The 17523-nt window shown below is 41.3% G+C and overlaps 1 protein-coding gene across 1 annotated transcript in view; it reads right to left on the minus strand.

Annotated features, from left to right (window-relative positions):
• The window catches only part of LOC141096339 (complement factor H-related protein 5-like), a 158138-nt gene that overhangs the window by 55800 nt on the left and 84815 nt on the right, over window positions 1-17523 (minus strand). Inside the window, exon 7 of the mRNA XM_073582876.1 lies at window positions 6732-6911. Within this exon, the coding sequence (XP_073438977.1) occupies window positions 6732-6911 (180 nt within the window). The remainder of the gene's footprint in view (window positions 1-6731; window positions 6912-17523) is intronic.

Here is a 17523-nt window from a genome sequence, read left to right on the forward strand (position 1 = left end):
CCGGTGGGCCAGTCCGACGCTGCTCGAGTCTATACCTCTGGGCAAGCCTTTTGTCCCTGCCCATCTGTGACCAGAGGTCCTCTCTTGGGCTCATTCGTCCAGGTTAGGTGGACATTTTGGGACCAAACGGACCTCTGAGCTTCTGGCAAGGACGTACTGGTAGCCGCATATGGCCCGTGACATCATGGACTATATACGGGCGTGCGTCTCTTGCGCCCAGAATTGGCCCTCTCAGCAGCGGCCCGCTGGGTAACTCTATCCTCTGCCTTTTGCTGACAGGCCCTGGGAGATGGTTGGTATGGACTTTGTGGTGGGTCTACCCAAGTCAAGTGGCAGCACCGTCATTTGGGTGGTCACCAATCATTTCTCCAAGATGGTGCATCTGGTACCACTCTCTCAGCTACCTTCGGCACGGGGCCTGGCAGCGTTGTTTATTAAACATGTTTTCCACCTCCACGGCATGCCGGATAAGATTGTCAGCGACCGGGGTCCTCAGTTTGCGTCTCGGTTCTGGAGAAAGCTCTGTTCTCTGCTCAGCATAGAGCTAAATCTCTCCTCGGCCTATGAAAGGGTTGGTTGAGAAAGCCAACCAGACCCTGGTGACATATCTGTGACATTTTGTCTCGGCCAGGCAGGATGATTGGGCACCCTTGCTGCCATGGGCGGAGTTCACCTTGAACAACGCTGTGGCTGACTCCACCAATCGGACCCCTTTCCTCTTAAATTATGGCCAGCATCCGCGCGTCCCCATGCCCATGCCCGTGTTGTCCACCGACTCTAGGGTGGCAGACTGGGCGGTGGAGGCACGTGACATTTGGGATCACATGCAGGATGCTATCTGGGCCTCCAAGAAGAGAATGAGGTCCTCCGCTGACACTCGCTGGCGCCCGGCTCTGACCTTCGCCCCTGGCGACTTAGTGTCTCTCTCCGCTCTAAACATCAGGCTGCGGGTGGAATTCGCTAAGTTCGCACCGCACTATATTGGCCCTTTCAAGGTCCTCGAGCAGATCAACCCTGTGGTCTACCGCCTGGCTCTTCCACCACACTTGGCTATCTCGGACATGTTTCATGTGTCTCTCCTTAAGCCGGTGCACATGTCCTGGTTTTCTGAGCCATCTGCCGGGACATCAGACCTGTCGTCAGACGAGTTTGAGGTCAATGCCATTGTGGGATGCAAGATGATGAGGGGCAAAAAATTTTACTTGGTGGATTGGAAGGGTCATGGTCCAGAGGCGCGGACCTGGGAGCCGGTGGAAAACATCCACGCTCCTCTTCTCATCATGGAATTTGAGCAGAGCGAGGCTCAGAGAGGAGGGGGGGTAATGTTAAGCATCAGATTTCTGTCGCTGCACAGCGGGAATCCTGAGCCTTACTTCCAGTGGTCTCCCATTCCTCTCCAGCCACAGAGGAGGTTGCTCAGCAAACTCGTCGGTCCAGGCGCTCTGCCCAGACCAACTCCGTGGGTTTGCTTGCTGCTGTCACCTCTGGCACAGCTATGGCAATACTTGCTGCTCAGTAGTGAGATTCTCCAGGGACTAAGTCCCCATGTCGGGCCACTGAGCATGCCCGTGGAGTGATCTCCCATTGGAGATCGAAGGTCACGTGCTCAGGTCCTGCTCGTGTTCAGATTGGCCCATCCGAGAAGCCAGGAAGGTCCCGGATGCTCGCGGCTATAAAAGGTTCGCATGGCCGCTCGGTCATGCGCTAGGATAGACTGTATTTACAGACTATGTGGAGTGAGTGATGCATGCACGTATGAATGTCTCTGGTGAATGACTCATTAAGAAACCCCTACCCTTGGTATGCATGTGTTGTGCAGCCTAGCCTGCTAGCGCCCAGGCTTGGGCGTATGTAGGTCAGAGGTTGAGTCAGGCATCAGTCCTCACCAGGGACTCGGCACGCCTCAGTGCACGTGCTCCACACCTCATAGCCAGCATCTATAGCAGCGCTTTCTGCAGCGATGTCGTGCTCAGTTGGCCTAGAGGGACTCTAACCCCGTGTCCTTGGGGTAGAGTTCTGTGGCCGTACACTGTGCACTCTTTTGGCCGGGCTCTGTGAGCTAAACAGGCTCCAGCATCTACGTTCAGCGGTTGTGCGGCTCTGTGCATTAACAGAGTTTGCTCCTGTTCATATTGGGTGACATAACCCACGTGTGACTGTTTTCACAACGCTTAATTCTTCCGCCATTATTTAGCAGCAGTGTACCACCTCTGCATGGTGGACCCCGGGCTGCGAACGCACCTACTACTATTTTATAATTTGGTGCGTTCCGCCAGCTCTAACAGTGACGTATACTGTATTTTAAGGAACTGGTTAAGGGAACAAGGAAAGCTCAATATGGTGTTATCGAAATTAAGGTAGTGATAAGAGGCAGTTTTGCTCACCTGGTGGGGTTGTGTGAGACACAATGCTTAAACGGTATTAAACAGGGTTTCAGCTGCTGCAGCTCCACTGATTGACATATCCAACATGGTAATGCAAGTAGTTTGGAGAAAGAGGTTGTTCTAATCTAGGAGTGAGAATCAGGCAAAAATATTCAAAGTGCAGTATACGCTACGCATTTCAAAATATTTTTTTCGTCTCTGTGGTTTTCCTGAAGAAGCAGTTGGAAAACTTTAAAACTCGTAGAAAATAAACCACACTACCAATATTATTGGCTGATTCTGACTCCTTGATCAGGTACACACGAGCAGCACAGGGTTACAACTAAGGCTGGGTCCACATTGTATGAGGGGCAATCCGCTAACGGGATCCGTTACATAGTTGCACTAACGCTATGTAACGGATGCATTAGCGCACCCATTGCCTGCAATGATAGTAGTGCATCCTAACGCATGCCAAAATCGGCATGCGTTAGCGAGTATGCGTTACTTCATGACGCACCCTCGAACACTGTAGGCAGCGGTTTTGGGTGCATCGGTACTAGCGCACAGCAAATGGACCCGTTCGCTGCGCATAGACTGTATGGGATAACGCATGGTAGAGCATGGTAACGAGCCGCTACCATGCGTTAATGCATACTGTTAGCGCTAGGTCACAAAAGATGTAAAAAATGACATCAGCGTTAGCGCATCCGTTTAACAGATCCGTTAAACGGATGCTCTAATGCAATGTGAACCTAGCCTAACACATCTGTAGGTTACTCTCAGTGCTTCAGTTTCCATCTCACAGGCAGACAGGGTTGCAATGTTGTTGCAATACAGCTGAGCTCAGAGAGCTGCAAAAAATGTGTTTGCAAAAAGACAAATTTCATTTCTCCTGTTCTGTGTTAGGCTAGTTTCACACTTGCTTTTTTTTGCAGCGCGTTTTTCCCGCAAAAAAACGCATTGAAAAAACGCATACAAACGCATACAGATGCTGCGTTTTTTTCAAGCATTTTTATGAGCATGCATGAAAAAAACGCAGCGTTTTTATGCGTTTGTATGCGTTTTTAGTGCGTTTTTACTGCGTTTGCGTTTTTTTCCAACATTAGGTGGCCCCTCACACTAACCCAAACCATGACTTTACTAACCCTAACCCTAACCCTGACCCTAACCCTAACCCTAACCCTTAACCAAACCATACCCTGACCCTAGCCCTAACCCTAACCCTAACCCTAACCCTGACCCTGACCCTAACCCTAACCCTTAACCAAACCATACCCTGACCCTAACCCTAACCCTAACCCTAACCCTGACGCTGACCCTAACCCTAACCCTTAACCAAACCATACCCTGATCCTAACCCTAACCCTAACCCTAACCCTAACCCTGACCCTAACCCTAACCCTAACCCTTAACCAAACCATACCCTGACCCTAACCCTAACCCTAACCCTGACCCTGACCCTAACCCTAACCCTGACCCTGACCCTAACCCTAACCCTTAACCAAACCATACCCTGACCCTAACCCTAACCCTGACCCTAACCCTAACCCTGACCCTGACCCTAACCCTTAACCAAATCATACCCTGATCCTAACCCTAACCCTGACCCTGACCCTAACCCTAACCCTAACCCTAAACCCCCTTAACTAACCCTAACTCTAACCCAAACCCCTAAATTCCATTGTCTAAACTAATGGTAAAAAAAAACGCATGTGCAAAAAAACGCATACATAAGCATGCCAATGCGCACATATGCTCACCATAGACTTATAATGGGTGTCTTGCTGTAAAAAAACGCATTGCGCGCGCATGCGTTTTTTTGAGGCAAGTCGGACGCCCAAAAAATGCAACAGGTTGCATTTTGTGCGCCCGAGCGCATACCGCAAAAAAACGCATGCGCGGAAAAACGCATACAAACGCATGTGTATGCGCACATAAGCGCATACCATGCAAAGTATAGGGAAAAAAAACGCATGCGCTATTTAGCGCTAAAATACCGCAAAAAAAAAACGCAAGTGTGAAACCAGCCTTAGTTACATGTCTCACACTGGTAACTCCCACTTTAATTTAAAATAAGCTCTGGAGACTTAGTTATCTTCCATGTAACATCCTCCCCATAGCCTGAAAGATGTCATTTACATGTAAGAAAAAAGCGTATTTCTCTGGAATAAGACATCAGATCACAGATATCAATGTATCATTTTATTCAGCTTCTTATGAACTATATGCCCATATAGATAGTTTAGGAAGATTGATCCTTCTGGCAGATGCCCTTTAACTGACTATGAAAAGTCAAGCATTGTTACAAGTCTTACAAATGGATGCAGCAGCATTCTTACAATTGCTAAGATATTGGGGCATAATCGTGGAACCATCAAAAGTTTTCTTGCAAAGTCAACAGGGCAGCAAAAACCATGTTGGGAAAAAAGAAAACGCACATTGACTGCCAAAGAATTGAGAAGAATGAAACGTGAAGAGACCAGGGACCCATTATCCTCCAGTGCTGTCATATTCCAGAACTGCAACCTTCCTGGAGGACCAAAAAGTACAACGTGTTCAGTGCTAAGAGACATGGCCAATGTAAGGGAGACTGAAGCCCGATCACCACTGAACGACACAGAAATGGAAATGCAAACACTAGGCCAAGAAATACAGTATGTGAAAACTGATTTTTCAATGGCTTTACGGACTGAAAAGATAAGAGTGACTCTTGACCAGATGGATGAGTCCATGGCTGGATCAGTAAAGGGCATAGACCCCCACTTTGAATCAGGCACCAGCAAGGTGGAGGTAAGGTACTGCTATTGCCTGATTATTTAAGATAAGCTAGTTGTACTTTTTTTGGGTTGAACAGAAACTCAAAATCAACTCCGAAAACTACAGACAGTTTTTATAAGACTCTTTCTTCAAGCAGAAGATAAAAGTCTGTATCTGTCAAAAAAATTATGATTATTATGCAGAACAATGCTCCATCTCATGAATCTGAATCTCCCGTGCTTGGCTGCCAGTAAAGGTCTTAAAGATGAAAGAATAATTGTGGCCCCTCCTTTAGTAGAAAATTTACAGTGAAGGTAAACATAACACCTCTCTACTTTGCCTGCCAGGCTATGGTTGGTGCTGCCCAAAAAGTTGATCATCAAACTGACAGACTTCACGGATGGAAGGCTTATGACTGGTATTGAATGAAAGCTATATTAGTCACTAATTTTTTTTTTAATGTATTTTTCTACATTTTGAGTTGTTTGGTTATTATTCTGACTTTAACAGATACAAATAATTAAGATGAAAATATTTACATTTTCATTTATTTTCAGAATAATTCATAATAATTCTGCGCGGTAAGGCTATGTGCCCACGTAGCGATTCTCATGCAGAATAAACCTGAGCAGAATCGCACACCCTGCTCCCGGGAAAACACATGCGTTTTTTTACTCACTTTTGTAAGCAATTGTCAGGTGTTTTTGCATGCATTTTCCTAAGTGTTTTTGCCCATATAATTGATGGTATGCGGAATCGCGTGCGATTCCGCAAAATTAATGAACATGCTGCGTTTTTAACTGCTAAGCGATTCCGCAGCGGTTAAAAACGCACCATTGGCACAACATGTGCGTCTTACATTACAAATCCATGGAATGCTTTTTTTAAGCATTTCTGCAGCAGAAATGCTTGTCTAAAAGCGCTGCAGAAACGCTTAAAAACGCTACATGGGCACACAGCCTAATGGTTGCCCTATAATTATGCTCACATAGATATTCTCCTAAGAGAGAGAAAACCTCATTTTTACGTTGTTAAATACATAGGTTTATTATCCTTTTGGAGTGACTGACAGTACTTTACTTGTTCAATAATAAAATTAATCATTAAAATACAAATTGCCTTATAATTGTGCACAAAGTGTAGATCTACAGGTGAATAGAATTTCTGGACATGACAAGTTCCATTTTAGGATATAATTGGCATATTCTATCCACTTTGTATTTTTATTTAGAATTGCCTCCTAATAAATATGTACCAATATTATTTCCCATATGTCCAAGGGTCAAGATCCTAGCAATGCATTGTAAAAGTTATACTAACCTGGTTCAATACATCTCATGAACAGTGGGAACCATGATAGTAACATTTTCAGCTTTTTGCTTTAGTGATTTTAACTATACATCAAACTTTAACTAAAGAAGTATTTACATTGAAAATCCCCATTGCTTAAAAAGTAAATTGAAAGGGAAAAATAGTGAATTGTGGAGGTGCACAATGATATTTATCCTTTTTATTAAAAGATCAAATACTAATTAGCATAAATCACTTGTTAATGCCACTTACCATTAATACTATCAGTATAGAAAACCAATCACTGCATGTACATACCAAGACAAACAGGTGGTTTGCCCCATATTCCATCTTGACATTGGATCATTTCTTGGCCGTAAACTGCAAAGTACGGCTGACACTTATATGTCACTGAGGAACCGGAATCATAAGTGTCATTCACAGGTTCTGTGATTTTTCCATAGAGTATTTGTGGAGGTCTGCCACATGGTTTCATTGCTGAAATAAATGGAAAACATGAAATTTGCTAGGTTTAATAGCAAAATGGAAGTAGATGCCAGGTAAACAGGAGTAGAATCAAGCTTTAATCATTTTTCCCAGTCCTGGGCAACATTTTCAATCTGTTAGAACACATAAAAAACCTACTTCATGCTAAACTTAAGCAGAAAAGATGAGGTCAAGAGTTATTTATTATAATCAATTTTCTTAAATAGACAAATTGTATACATCTCAACAAGAGTAACGCTAACCAAGCAGGTAAAAGGGGAAATTCAGCCACAAAATAATGCCAAAAAAGCTCCTGAACATGTATAGAGTGATTACCAAGAGAAACAAGGATTAGTTCGTGGCAACAAGAGAAACGATCACCCTAAGGTAATTAATTTATCTTCACATGTACTATCTGCCAAGCATGTATCCCTACTTGAAAAAGGTCTAACATAGTCTCCTCCCCAACCTTTAGACCTTTTCACGACCATAAAGTATATCCACTTCTTCGCCAGGAAGCTCTAAAGAGATTCCATGAAAAAACAAATATGAGACTGACATTGAATACTGGAGAGGAAAGGGAGGCCCTTGCTATCCTGGAATCTTTAGCGGAGGAGAACAATCCCTCTGAGACGGTGAGGACATTTCCTACATTCCTTTTCAATAAATCGAGAAAGTTCCCAAACATCATTACATGTTCCGCAGTGGAAATTTTTGTAAAATTGGTTACTAAAGATTTGGAAGACACGAACCATAAATATTACCGCATTTTGGACCATCTGCTGTGAGGGACAGACATATTATCCAGGAATTAAAGAGCTGGAAAGATGTAACTTTTAAAATGGCTGACAAAAGAGGGAACTTAGTAATATGGCCAAATGAGCTTTACGAAAAACAGGCTTTTAAGTGACTTTTGAATGAAAAGTGCTATAGAAAATTAACCTATGTTCCTATTTTACAATATCAGAAAGAACTCATTGATATTTTAATGGTGAAGGAATTATTCCTAAAACGTTACTTGAAACCATTGAAACTTTAAAACCCAAACTACCCACTTTTTATCTTCTCCCTAAACTGCACAAAAATTGTAAAGATCCACCAGGATGAACTATTGTATCCGGGAATGAGGGCCTTAATGGATTGATTTTTAAAATGATTATTATCTAAAGCCCTTTGTAACAACACTTCCTTCCCATATACAGGATCAACAGCTGCTTTAAAGATACTCGACCAGCTACATCTAGATGATAATATGATTTTAGTCACAGCTGACATCGAGTCTCTCTATACGTCAATACGACATGCTCAGGGATTAGCGGCATTTTCTTGGTTTTTATACAATAGTAATACTCAAAGCACTTTAGTCAAATTTCTTTTAGCTCTCCTGAAATTCGTTTTAACTTACAATTGTTTTACTTTTAATGACCAAATCTTCCTCCAATTACAGGGCACGGCTATGGGGGCAGCGTGCGCCCCTTCTTATGCCAATTTGTTTTTAGATTACCTTACCTGCTCTTCCCAAGGGGTAATATATCTCACACGATGCCCATGTAATAAAAGCTATATAGGGATGACGACCAGGGAGCTCCGTATTAGAATAGGGGAACATGTGCGAGATATAGAAAAATCAAAAGAAATAAAAGAAGGCGAACAACTGAAGACCCTCCCCAGACACTTTAAGGCAGTACATGGATCTGATGCGAGTGGTCTGCAGGTTGTAGCCATTGATCAGGTAACCTTAGGTATTAGGGGAGGTAATCTATTTAAGGGTTTTATCTCAAGTGGAAAGCCGCTGGATTTTTAGGCTTAACACTTTATAGCCTGTAGGTCTTAATGAAAATCATGGATTTGGGTCCTTTTTTGTAAACTTCCAATGTCTTCTGGGTTTTTATCTACTTTTCTATGTATTTTACTTGTACCTGTTTTATATTTATTGAATCGTTGATTTTTATTTTTATCTAATTTGTTTTCTTTTTTATATATCCTTTAGATGTATTTTCATTTAGTGGGGACTGTCCATTTAGTTCGTGTGGTGATTTTCAATCCTTTACGACTGACTTGTGACCATATGAGGAATTTCTTTGGATCCTTCAGAGTGTGCTTTGCTCGATCTAAATTTAGAAGAACAAGAGGAATTTTTTTCCCCTCCTTTTTTCTTTTTTAACTATAACATGGAAAACATGGGAAAAGTTTGAAAAAATCTGATGCTGCTACCAAGATTTTATTTATGGACTAATGAAAAATTATGAGCCTTTTAGTGTTTTATTACTTTCACTTATGACTCTATATGTTTATGGGATATATGTTTTTTTTTGTTTTCTGTTCAGATATCCAGTTCCCCTTTTATGTCCCTTTTTTCAGAGGGATATGCACTAATTTTTATCACTATTATCTACTTTTTACCTATTTTATTTTTTCTTTCTTTAAAAAAATATAATTTTAATTTTCACTTATTATTTATAAATAATATTTAAATAATATATATTCTAATACATTTTTATTTACCTCTTAATATTTTGTCCTACAATTTTTATATTTATTTTTTTCTCTTTTTATCCTTTTTATTTGATTTTTATTTTTATTATCATTTTTTCTAAAATCTGTTCATCACTATAATTATATTTATATTTCCTAGTTTGTTTAATTAGTACACTTTCTCCTTTTTACGTCTTTTCTTCCCCTTTTTTCCTCCTTTTTTGCTTTATCACTATATAGCTTTTCTATCTATTCAATAAGAAAATCAGACATTATGGGCTCTCTGTGATTTAGAGTCATGCTTATTATCATGCTCAAGCAAGCTTTCTTTTGTACCACCAGGCTAGAGCGCATGCCCGGGCTCTGCCCCACCAGGACCTTCCTGACGCGCTCATGTGGTACGCACGTGATCCCTGCTGCTTAGCAGTGGTGGGTCGCTTGCATTCCAGGAGCACTGGGGGAAGTGTCCCACGTAGTGTGGCAGCACCCGTGGATGCGCCGATTATTAGCCGACGCCATAGCAAATTTTCATGCCCATTGGCCGCTCATGGAGCTCTGGGGAAGTGTCCCACGTGGTGTAGCGCCATTTACGCAGGCGCCGCTTTTCGGTCAACGTCACTAATTATTCCTACTTGCTCATTGGCTAGTCCCCATTATTTATACAGATACAAGCCTAACCCAAGCCACGCCTCCTGACAAAGAACGGCGAAACGCCCATTGAGGCGGCAGGTGGGGGATAGAGCTTCATCCACATGTAAGCAAATTACATTATTCTTATGCAATTTATTGGGCAATGGTCCAATTAGTATTATTGACATTATTATGTACTTTTAAGCTACCTGAATATAATTGGATTCTTATGCACTGTCACCTTATTTTTGGTCTAATTTTTGTATATGGCATTTCTGGCCTAATTAGTATGCACTAAAGACACTTTAAGTGTAAATATTTTTCTTATATTGCTATAGGGATATTATTGTGTGTACTGTCACTTTATAACTATATATATTCTTATTAGCATTGTACTTATTATGATATTGGCACTTTAGCTTTGTTGCATCGGTACTTTATTTAAGATTAATTTGTAACTGATTTATTTTTGATTGTGGGTTATATTATTAGCACATAGAAGAAATCACTCTATATATGTTCAGGAGCATTTTTAGCATTATTTTGTGGCTGAACTTAGCGTTACTTTTGTTGAGATGTATACAATTTGTCTGTTTAATAAAATTGATTATAATAAATAACTCCTGACCTCATCTTTTCTGCTTAAGTTTAGCATGAAGTAGGTTTTTTGGGTGTTCTATTGTGACCTAGGGTTGGGTTATTGCTTTTGCCATTAATAGGAAATTTATGTACATCTAATTTTCAATCTGTTGTTGATCCCCTCTATTCCACTAACCCCGAATACTTTTGTAAATTGCTGAAAGCAGCTTGAAAATAATAAAAAAAGTGCAATATTTTTGGCACAAAACAGATATATGCAAACAATGCAAATTACCTAATAATTCTCAATGTTCTAATAATTTGCAGATCTTTGATAGGTCTAGTAGTAGACCACGGACTGAGTAAATTACTGTTGACTTAACTTATCACAGCACAGTGACATATTTATATACAAGGCATATCAAATATGAAATAAGTGAAATATGAATAGCATAATGGCTTTTGTAATCTAGAAAAAACATATGAGATACTTAGCACAAAATTTGGCCAAAAGATGTGAGCCCATTCACCAACGTTGAGGTGATCTCATTGAACGGGTCCCTATTCTAACTGCCTAGTGTGAACTAAATTTTGTGCTAAGTATCTCATATGTTTTTTCTAGATTACAAAAGCCATTATGCTATTCGTATTTCACATATTTCATATTTGATATGCCTTGATGCAATTGAGTGCAACCATTTCCTTATTTGATATGTAAGCTGTTTTTTTAGTATGCACCTATTCAGACTAGTTCTAGATGTGCCGTCAGTTTTTTCTGTCATTTATATTTATATACAAGACATAATTACTACTATAATAATCTATAATAATCCACCGGGCTGATTATGTAAGAAAATATATAACATAATTAGAGCATTTCTAAATTCGTTTTTTATATTCATCCACTTACATAATAGAGTATATTTTTAAGCCAAATACTATGAACACTAGCACTCAGCCAGGTTTTATCTTTTGAGCCAATGTCCTGCACTTTTGGTAGAAATGTTTTTCTTTCAATATACTGTAGCTTTATGATACATCTAATATATAAAGCGCAAAGTGTGTATGTATGCATGTATGTATGTATGTATATATGTATGTATGTATGCATGTATGTATATATGTATGTATGTGTGTGTGTATGTATGTGTGTATGTCCGAGATAGGCATCCGCACCGTCGCAGCTACAGCCACAAAATTTGGCACAGTCACATGTCTGGACCCCGAGAGCGTCCTAAGCTGTGCTGTGAGGTGAAATTTTAACCCCGCGTGTTCCAATTCACCAAACAATTTTGCCCCTATCTACATACTGGGGAAAAAGTGTGTGCGTGTCAAGCTCCGCCCCTCATTATGTCATAATGCCCCTATTTGCATAATGGGGAAGCAGTGTGTGCGTATCAAGCCCCACCCTCATTATGATGTCACAATAGTTGCCATGGCGACGCTGATGTCATCATAGATTGCAAGCCCCACCGCTCATTATGATGTCATAATGGTTGACTATGGGATGGAGGATGTGTGATGGGTATATGGGCACTGGACTATGGGATGGCGGATGTGTGATGGGTATATGGGCACGGGACTATGGGATGGCGGATATGTATGATGGGTATATGGGCACGGGACTGTGGGATGGAGGATATGTATGAAGGGTATATGGGCATGGGACTATGGGATGAGGATATGTATGATGGGTATATGGGCATGGGCCTATGGGATGGAGGATGTGTGATGGGTATATGGGCACGGGACTATGGGATGGCGGATATGTATATGGGTACGGGACTATGGGATGGAGGATGTGTGATGGGTATATGGGCACTGGACTATGGGATGGAGGATATGTATGATGGGTATATGGGCACGGGACTATGGGATGGAGGATATGTATGATGGGTATATGGGCATGGGACTATGGGATGGAGGATATGTATGATGGGTATATGGGCATGGGCCTATGGGATGAAGGATGTGTGATGGGTATATGAGCACTCGACTATGGGATGGTGAATATGTATGATGGGTATATGGGCTTGGGACTACGGGATGGAGGATATGTATGATGGGTATATGGGCATGGGACTATGGGATGGAGGTTATGTATGATGGGTATATGGGCACGGGCCTATGGGATGGAGGATGTGTGATGGGTATATGGGTACAGGACTATGGGATGGCGGATATGTATATGGGCACGGGACTATGGGATGGAGGATGTGTGATGGGTATATGGGCACTGGACTATTGGATGGAGGATATGTATGACGGGTATATGGGCGTGGGACTATGGGATGGCGGATATGTATGATGGGTATATGGGCACGTGACTATGGGATGGAGGATATGTATGATGGGTATATGGGCATGGGACTATGAAATGAAGGATGTGTGATGGGTATATGGGCACTTGACTATGGGATGGCGAATATGTATGATGGGTATATGGGCATGGGACTATGGGATGGAGAATTTGTATGATGGGTATATGGGCATGGGACTATGGGATGGAGGATATGTATGATGGATATATGGGCAAGGGACTATGGGATGGAGGATAATTATAATTTGCTATAACTAACAGTTAGTTACTATGCCCGGGCAGCGCCGTGCTCTTCAGCTAGTATTGTCATAAATCAGTTAATTATCCAGTGTAATGCTGGATTATTTGGGATGCTTTAGTTAATAAGAAATCATCCATATGTTATAAAAGTTCGGATTTGGATGGTTACTTGAATCATATGCCAAAAACAGCATTTATATCAATAACACAGAGCAGGGCATATAGATAAAGCTCAAAGAATGGTATACAGGTGCTTATCACAAAATTAGAATATCTTTAAAAAGTTAATTTACTTCAGTTCTTCAATACAAAAAGTGAAACTCATATATTATATAGCGTTATTACAAACAGAGTGATCTATTTCAAGTGTTTATTTCTGTTAATGTTGATGATTATGGCTTACAGCCAATGAAAACCCAAAAGTCATTACCTCAGTAATTAGAATACTTTATAACACCAGCTTGAAAAATGATTTTAAAATCCGAAATGTTGGCCTACTGAAATGTATGTTCAAACGCACTCAATACATGATGGTCAGGGCTCCTTTTGCATCAATCACTGCATCAATGCGGTGTGGCATGGAGGCAATCAGTCTGTGGGACTGCTGAAGTGTTATGGAAGCCCAGTTTGCTTTTTTAGTAGCCTTCAGCTCATCTGTATTGTTAAGTCTGGTGTCTCTCAACTTCCTCTTGACAATATCACATAGATTTTTTATAGGGTTATGGTCAGACGAATTTGCTGGCCAATCAAGCACAGTGATACTGTTGTTTTTAAACCAGGTATTGGTACTTTTGGCAGTGTGGACAGGTGCCAAGTCCTGCTGGAGAATGAAATTTCCCTCTCCAAAAAGCTTGTCGGCAGAAGAAAGCATAAAGTGTTCTAAAATTTCCTGGTAGATGGCTGCGCTGACTTTGGTCTTGATAAAACACAGTGGACCTACATCAGCAGATGACATGGCTTCCAAAACCATCACCGATTGTGGAAACCTCACACTAGACCTCAAGCATCTTGGATTGTGGCCTCTTCACTCTTCCTCCAGACTCTGGGACCTTGATTTCCAAATGAAATGCAAAATTTGCCTTCATCTGAAAACAACACCTTGGACCACTGAGCAACAGTCCAGTTTTCTCTCTCCTTGGCCCAGGTAAGACATTTCTGGTGCTGTCTATTGGTCATTCGTGGCTTGACACAAGGAATGTGACACTTGTAGCCCATGTCCTGGATATGTCTGTGTGTGTGGTGACTCTTGAAGCAATTACTTCAAGCAGCAGTCAACTCCTTGTAAAATCTCCTCCAAAATTTGAAAGGCTTTTTCTTAACAATCCTTTCAAGACTGTGGTTATCTTGGTTGCTTGTGCTCCTTTTCCTACCACACTTATTCCTTACACTGAACACTCCATTAATATTCTTGGATACAGCACTCTGTGAACAGCCAGCTTCTTCAGCATTGACCTTTTGTGGCTTACCCTCCTTATGGAGTGTGTCAATGACTGCCTCCTGGACATCTGTCAAGTCATCAGTCTTCCCCATGATTGTGGAGCCTACTGAAACAGATTAAGGGACCTTTTTAAATGCTTAGGAAGCCTTTGCAGGTGTTTTTTGTTAATTATTCTAGTTAATTGAGATAATGACTTTTGGATTTTCATTGGCTGTAAGCCATAATCATCAACATTAACAGAAATAAACACTTGAAATAAATCACTCTGTAATGACTTTATATAATATATGAGTTTCACAATACGCATGAAAAAGCATGCAAACACTGCATTTTTTTCACCGCATGCGTAAGCTGATGCGTCTAAAAAACACTGTGTTTGCACGTGTTTGCATGCGGTTTTTCGTGGGTGTGAGGTTGCGGAAGATACTCTGCGGATTTAACCGCGAATGTGAAATTAGCCTAAGCGAGCACGGCCAATTGGGAATGCTGATATCTCACTGAGCACCAATCTACAAGGTATGATAATCCTATAGGTGTCAAAATTGCAGGGCATTGTAGAGAAGGGATGGCCACGCAAAATGACATTAACCTGCTTAACAATGGTGCTCAGAAAGTTTTATTTCCCTTGTGTGAATCGTTAATTGAATCTCAAAGTGCTCAAATTTACATACAAGTGCAAATTTCAGGAAAATCGACTTGAACTTGATGTTCTACAAATCCATCCGCTCATCTCTAATAGACATAAAAAAATGTGACTGTAGTACATGACATCAATGGAAATTGTGAAGAAATATAAATCTAAAAACGCCAAACAGTACCACACAGTACTGAACACAATAGGAAGCGCAACAAAGTCAAAATACAGCCATTTACATACAGCACAGTAGACTATGCTGTGCTAGAGCAAAAAAGCAAACCAAACGCAGCACTGTGGATCAAAGCCCACTAAAGGGGGTTTTACACATAGCGATATCGCTAGCAATATCGCTAAGGCATCACCGATTTGGTGACGCAGCAGTGATATCGCTAGCGATATCACTATGTGTGATACTTACCTCCGACCGGCTCCCCCGCTGTCTGTCGCTGATCGCGTGAGATCGTGCAGCTCCATTTCTCGTCGGGCGCTTCCTGTTGGCGCCGACGAGCGATGCGTGGACGCGGGTGGGAGGACGTCAGGATCGCTGCATGTGAAAGGTAAGTAATGCCCGCTGTATCGCTGCTGCATCGCTGTGAGATCTGCCTGTGTGGCAGCTCACTAGCGACCATTTAGCGATGCACCAGCGATCCTGACCGGGTCGTATCGTGGTCGGGATCGCTGCTGCATCGCTAAATGTAAAGGGGCCTTTAGGCATAGAAGGTAAATATAAAGTGCATTTTGTACAAAAGACCAACTGTTAGTGAATTACCCTAAGAATACCTAGAATACGTTTGATTGTGGAAAACTCTAAAAGTGTGCTAAATATGATACAAAGTGACAATGTGCTGAAAGTGCTGGTAAGAAACCTCATAATAAAAAGTGAGGTGAAATCCGTACCATTAATAAAGTAAAGATTGCTATAGTAAAAATAAAAAAAAATGAAAGTCCACAAACAATAGTTTTAAAGCTGCATTTCAGAGCATCTCTACTAGTAGATAACTCAAAGAGAGTATTCTTCAGCTTGATTCTGCTGTCCTGGAAAATGATCAATAGATGTTCTACACAGAGGACATCCTATTCTTGATTCCGCTATCGATGAAACTAGCACAAGAATCAGAAATTAAAAAGGATAGAAGAAAATCCTCATTGCTTGCTTTCAACATCAAATGCAAATGACAATAAATTACTTTCTGATGTACGGTAATTTCCCATAAACAATATCAGTATAAAAAAATTCGCTGGATGCACATACCCATATATTCCATCTTGACACTGGATCACTCTTTGACCGTGAGCTGTAAAGAACTGCTGACACTTGTATGTCACTAATGAACCTGAATCGTATGTGTCGTTCACAGATTCTGTGATTTGTCCATTTTGTAAATGTGGCGGTCATAGAATTAACCAGATTTCACAACAAAATGTAACTAGATCTCAGGTAAACAGGGGTAGAATAAAGCTGTAATTTAATAAATTATGCCAGTTCTGAAGTAAATTTTGTCTGACTGTGCGTGATCCCTTCCCTCCCTCTAAGACCTTGAATACTTTTGTAAAGTGCTGAAAACAGTTTGAAAATTAAAAATGTTGCAAATCTTTGCAAAAACAGATATATGCAAGCTAGCATTTTTTTCCTGCCAAAAAACAGTGCACCTCACCTAATAAATCTTCCTCTAGTTTTTATAAACTTGCAGATTTATGACATGTTTAGTATTAGATGATGGAAAGTAGTGTAAAATCTGTGCCAATTCCTGCTCCTTTTGCTCCTACTTCAGTGGCTAGATAGTTCTGTTCCTTTGTTGCGGTTGATGCATAACATTCCTGGGACTTCTGGCGCCACTAGATCAGGAAGTTATGGGATTAATTCAATGTTTTTTTTATTAGTCTTTTCTGAGCGCTATCGGATGGGCTGCCTACTACCCCTGGTTCTCTGACTACCACCTCCAGTCAATTAGTTTTGCTATGTATCTTGTGCTCTAGTCCTTGCTTTTGTTGTTTTCTTGATTCCTACTGTGTTCTGACTGTGAATTTTGATCCTCCTCTTACATTATGATTATGTTTCTGACGTGACCTCCTTGATCTGACCCAGCTACCTGACGATCCTTCTTGTCAGCTTGCGCCACCGTACAGCCGCTGTCTTAGTATTAGTTTGCACTAAGACTGTTCGTGATTGCCTTTTTGCAGCAGCCAGGTGACGACAAACAATGCCTGAATGACAGATTGACTGGACAGACAAATTGTGGATCCCATCCAAATGGTGGTGGAGAAAATGCAAGACCTGCCTAATTTAGTCCAATGTCTTGCAGAG

Source organism: Dendrobates tinctorius, unplaced genomic scaffold, assembly GCF_039654945.1.
Source record: "Dendrobates tinctorius isolate UK_male_01 unplaced genomic scaffold, ASM3965494v1 ptg000074l, whole genome shotgun sequence".
NCBI classification, from domain to species: Eukaryota; Metazoa; Chordata; class Amphibia; order Anura; family Dendrobatidae; genus Dendrobates; species Dendrobates tinctorius.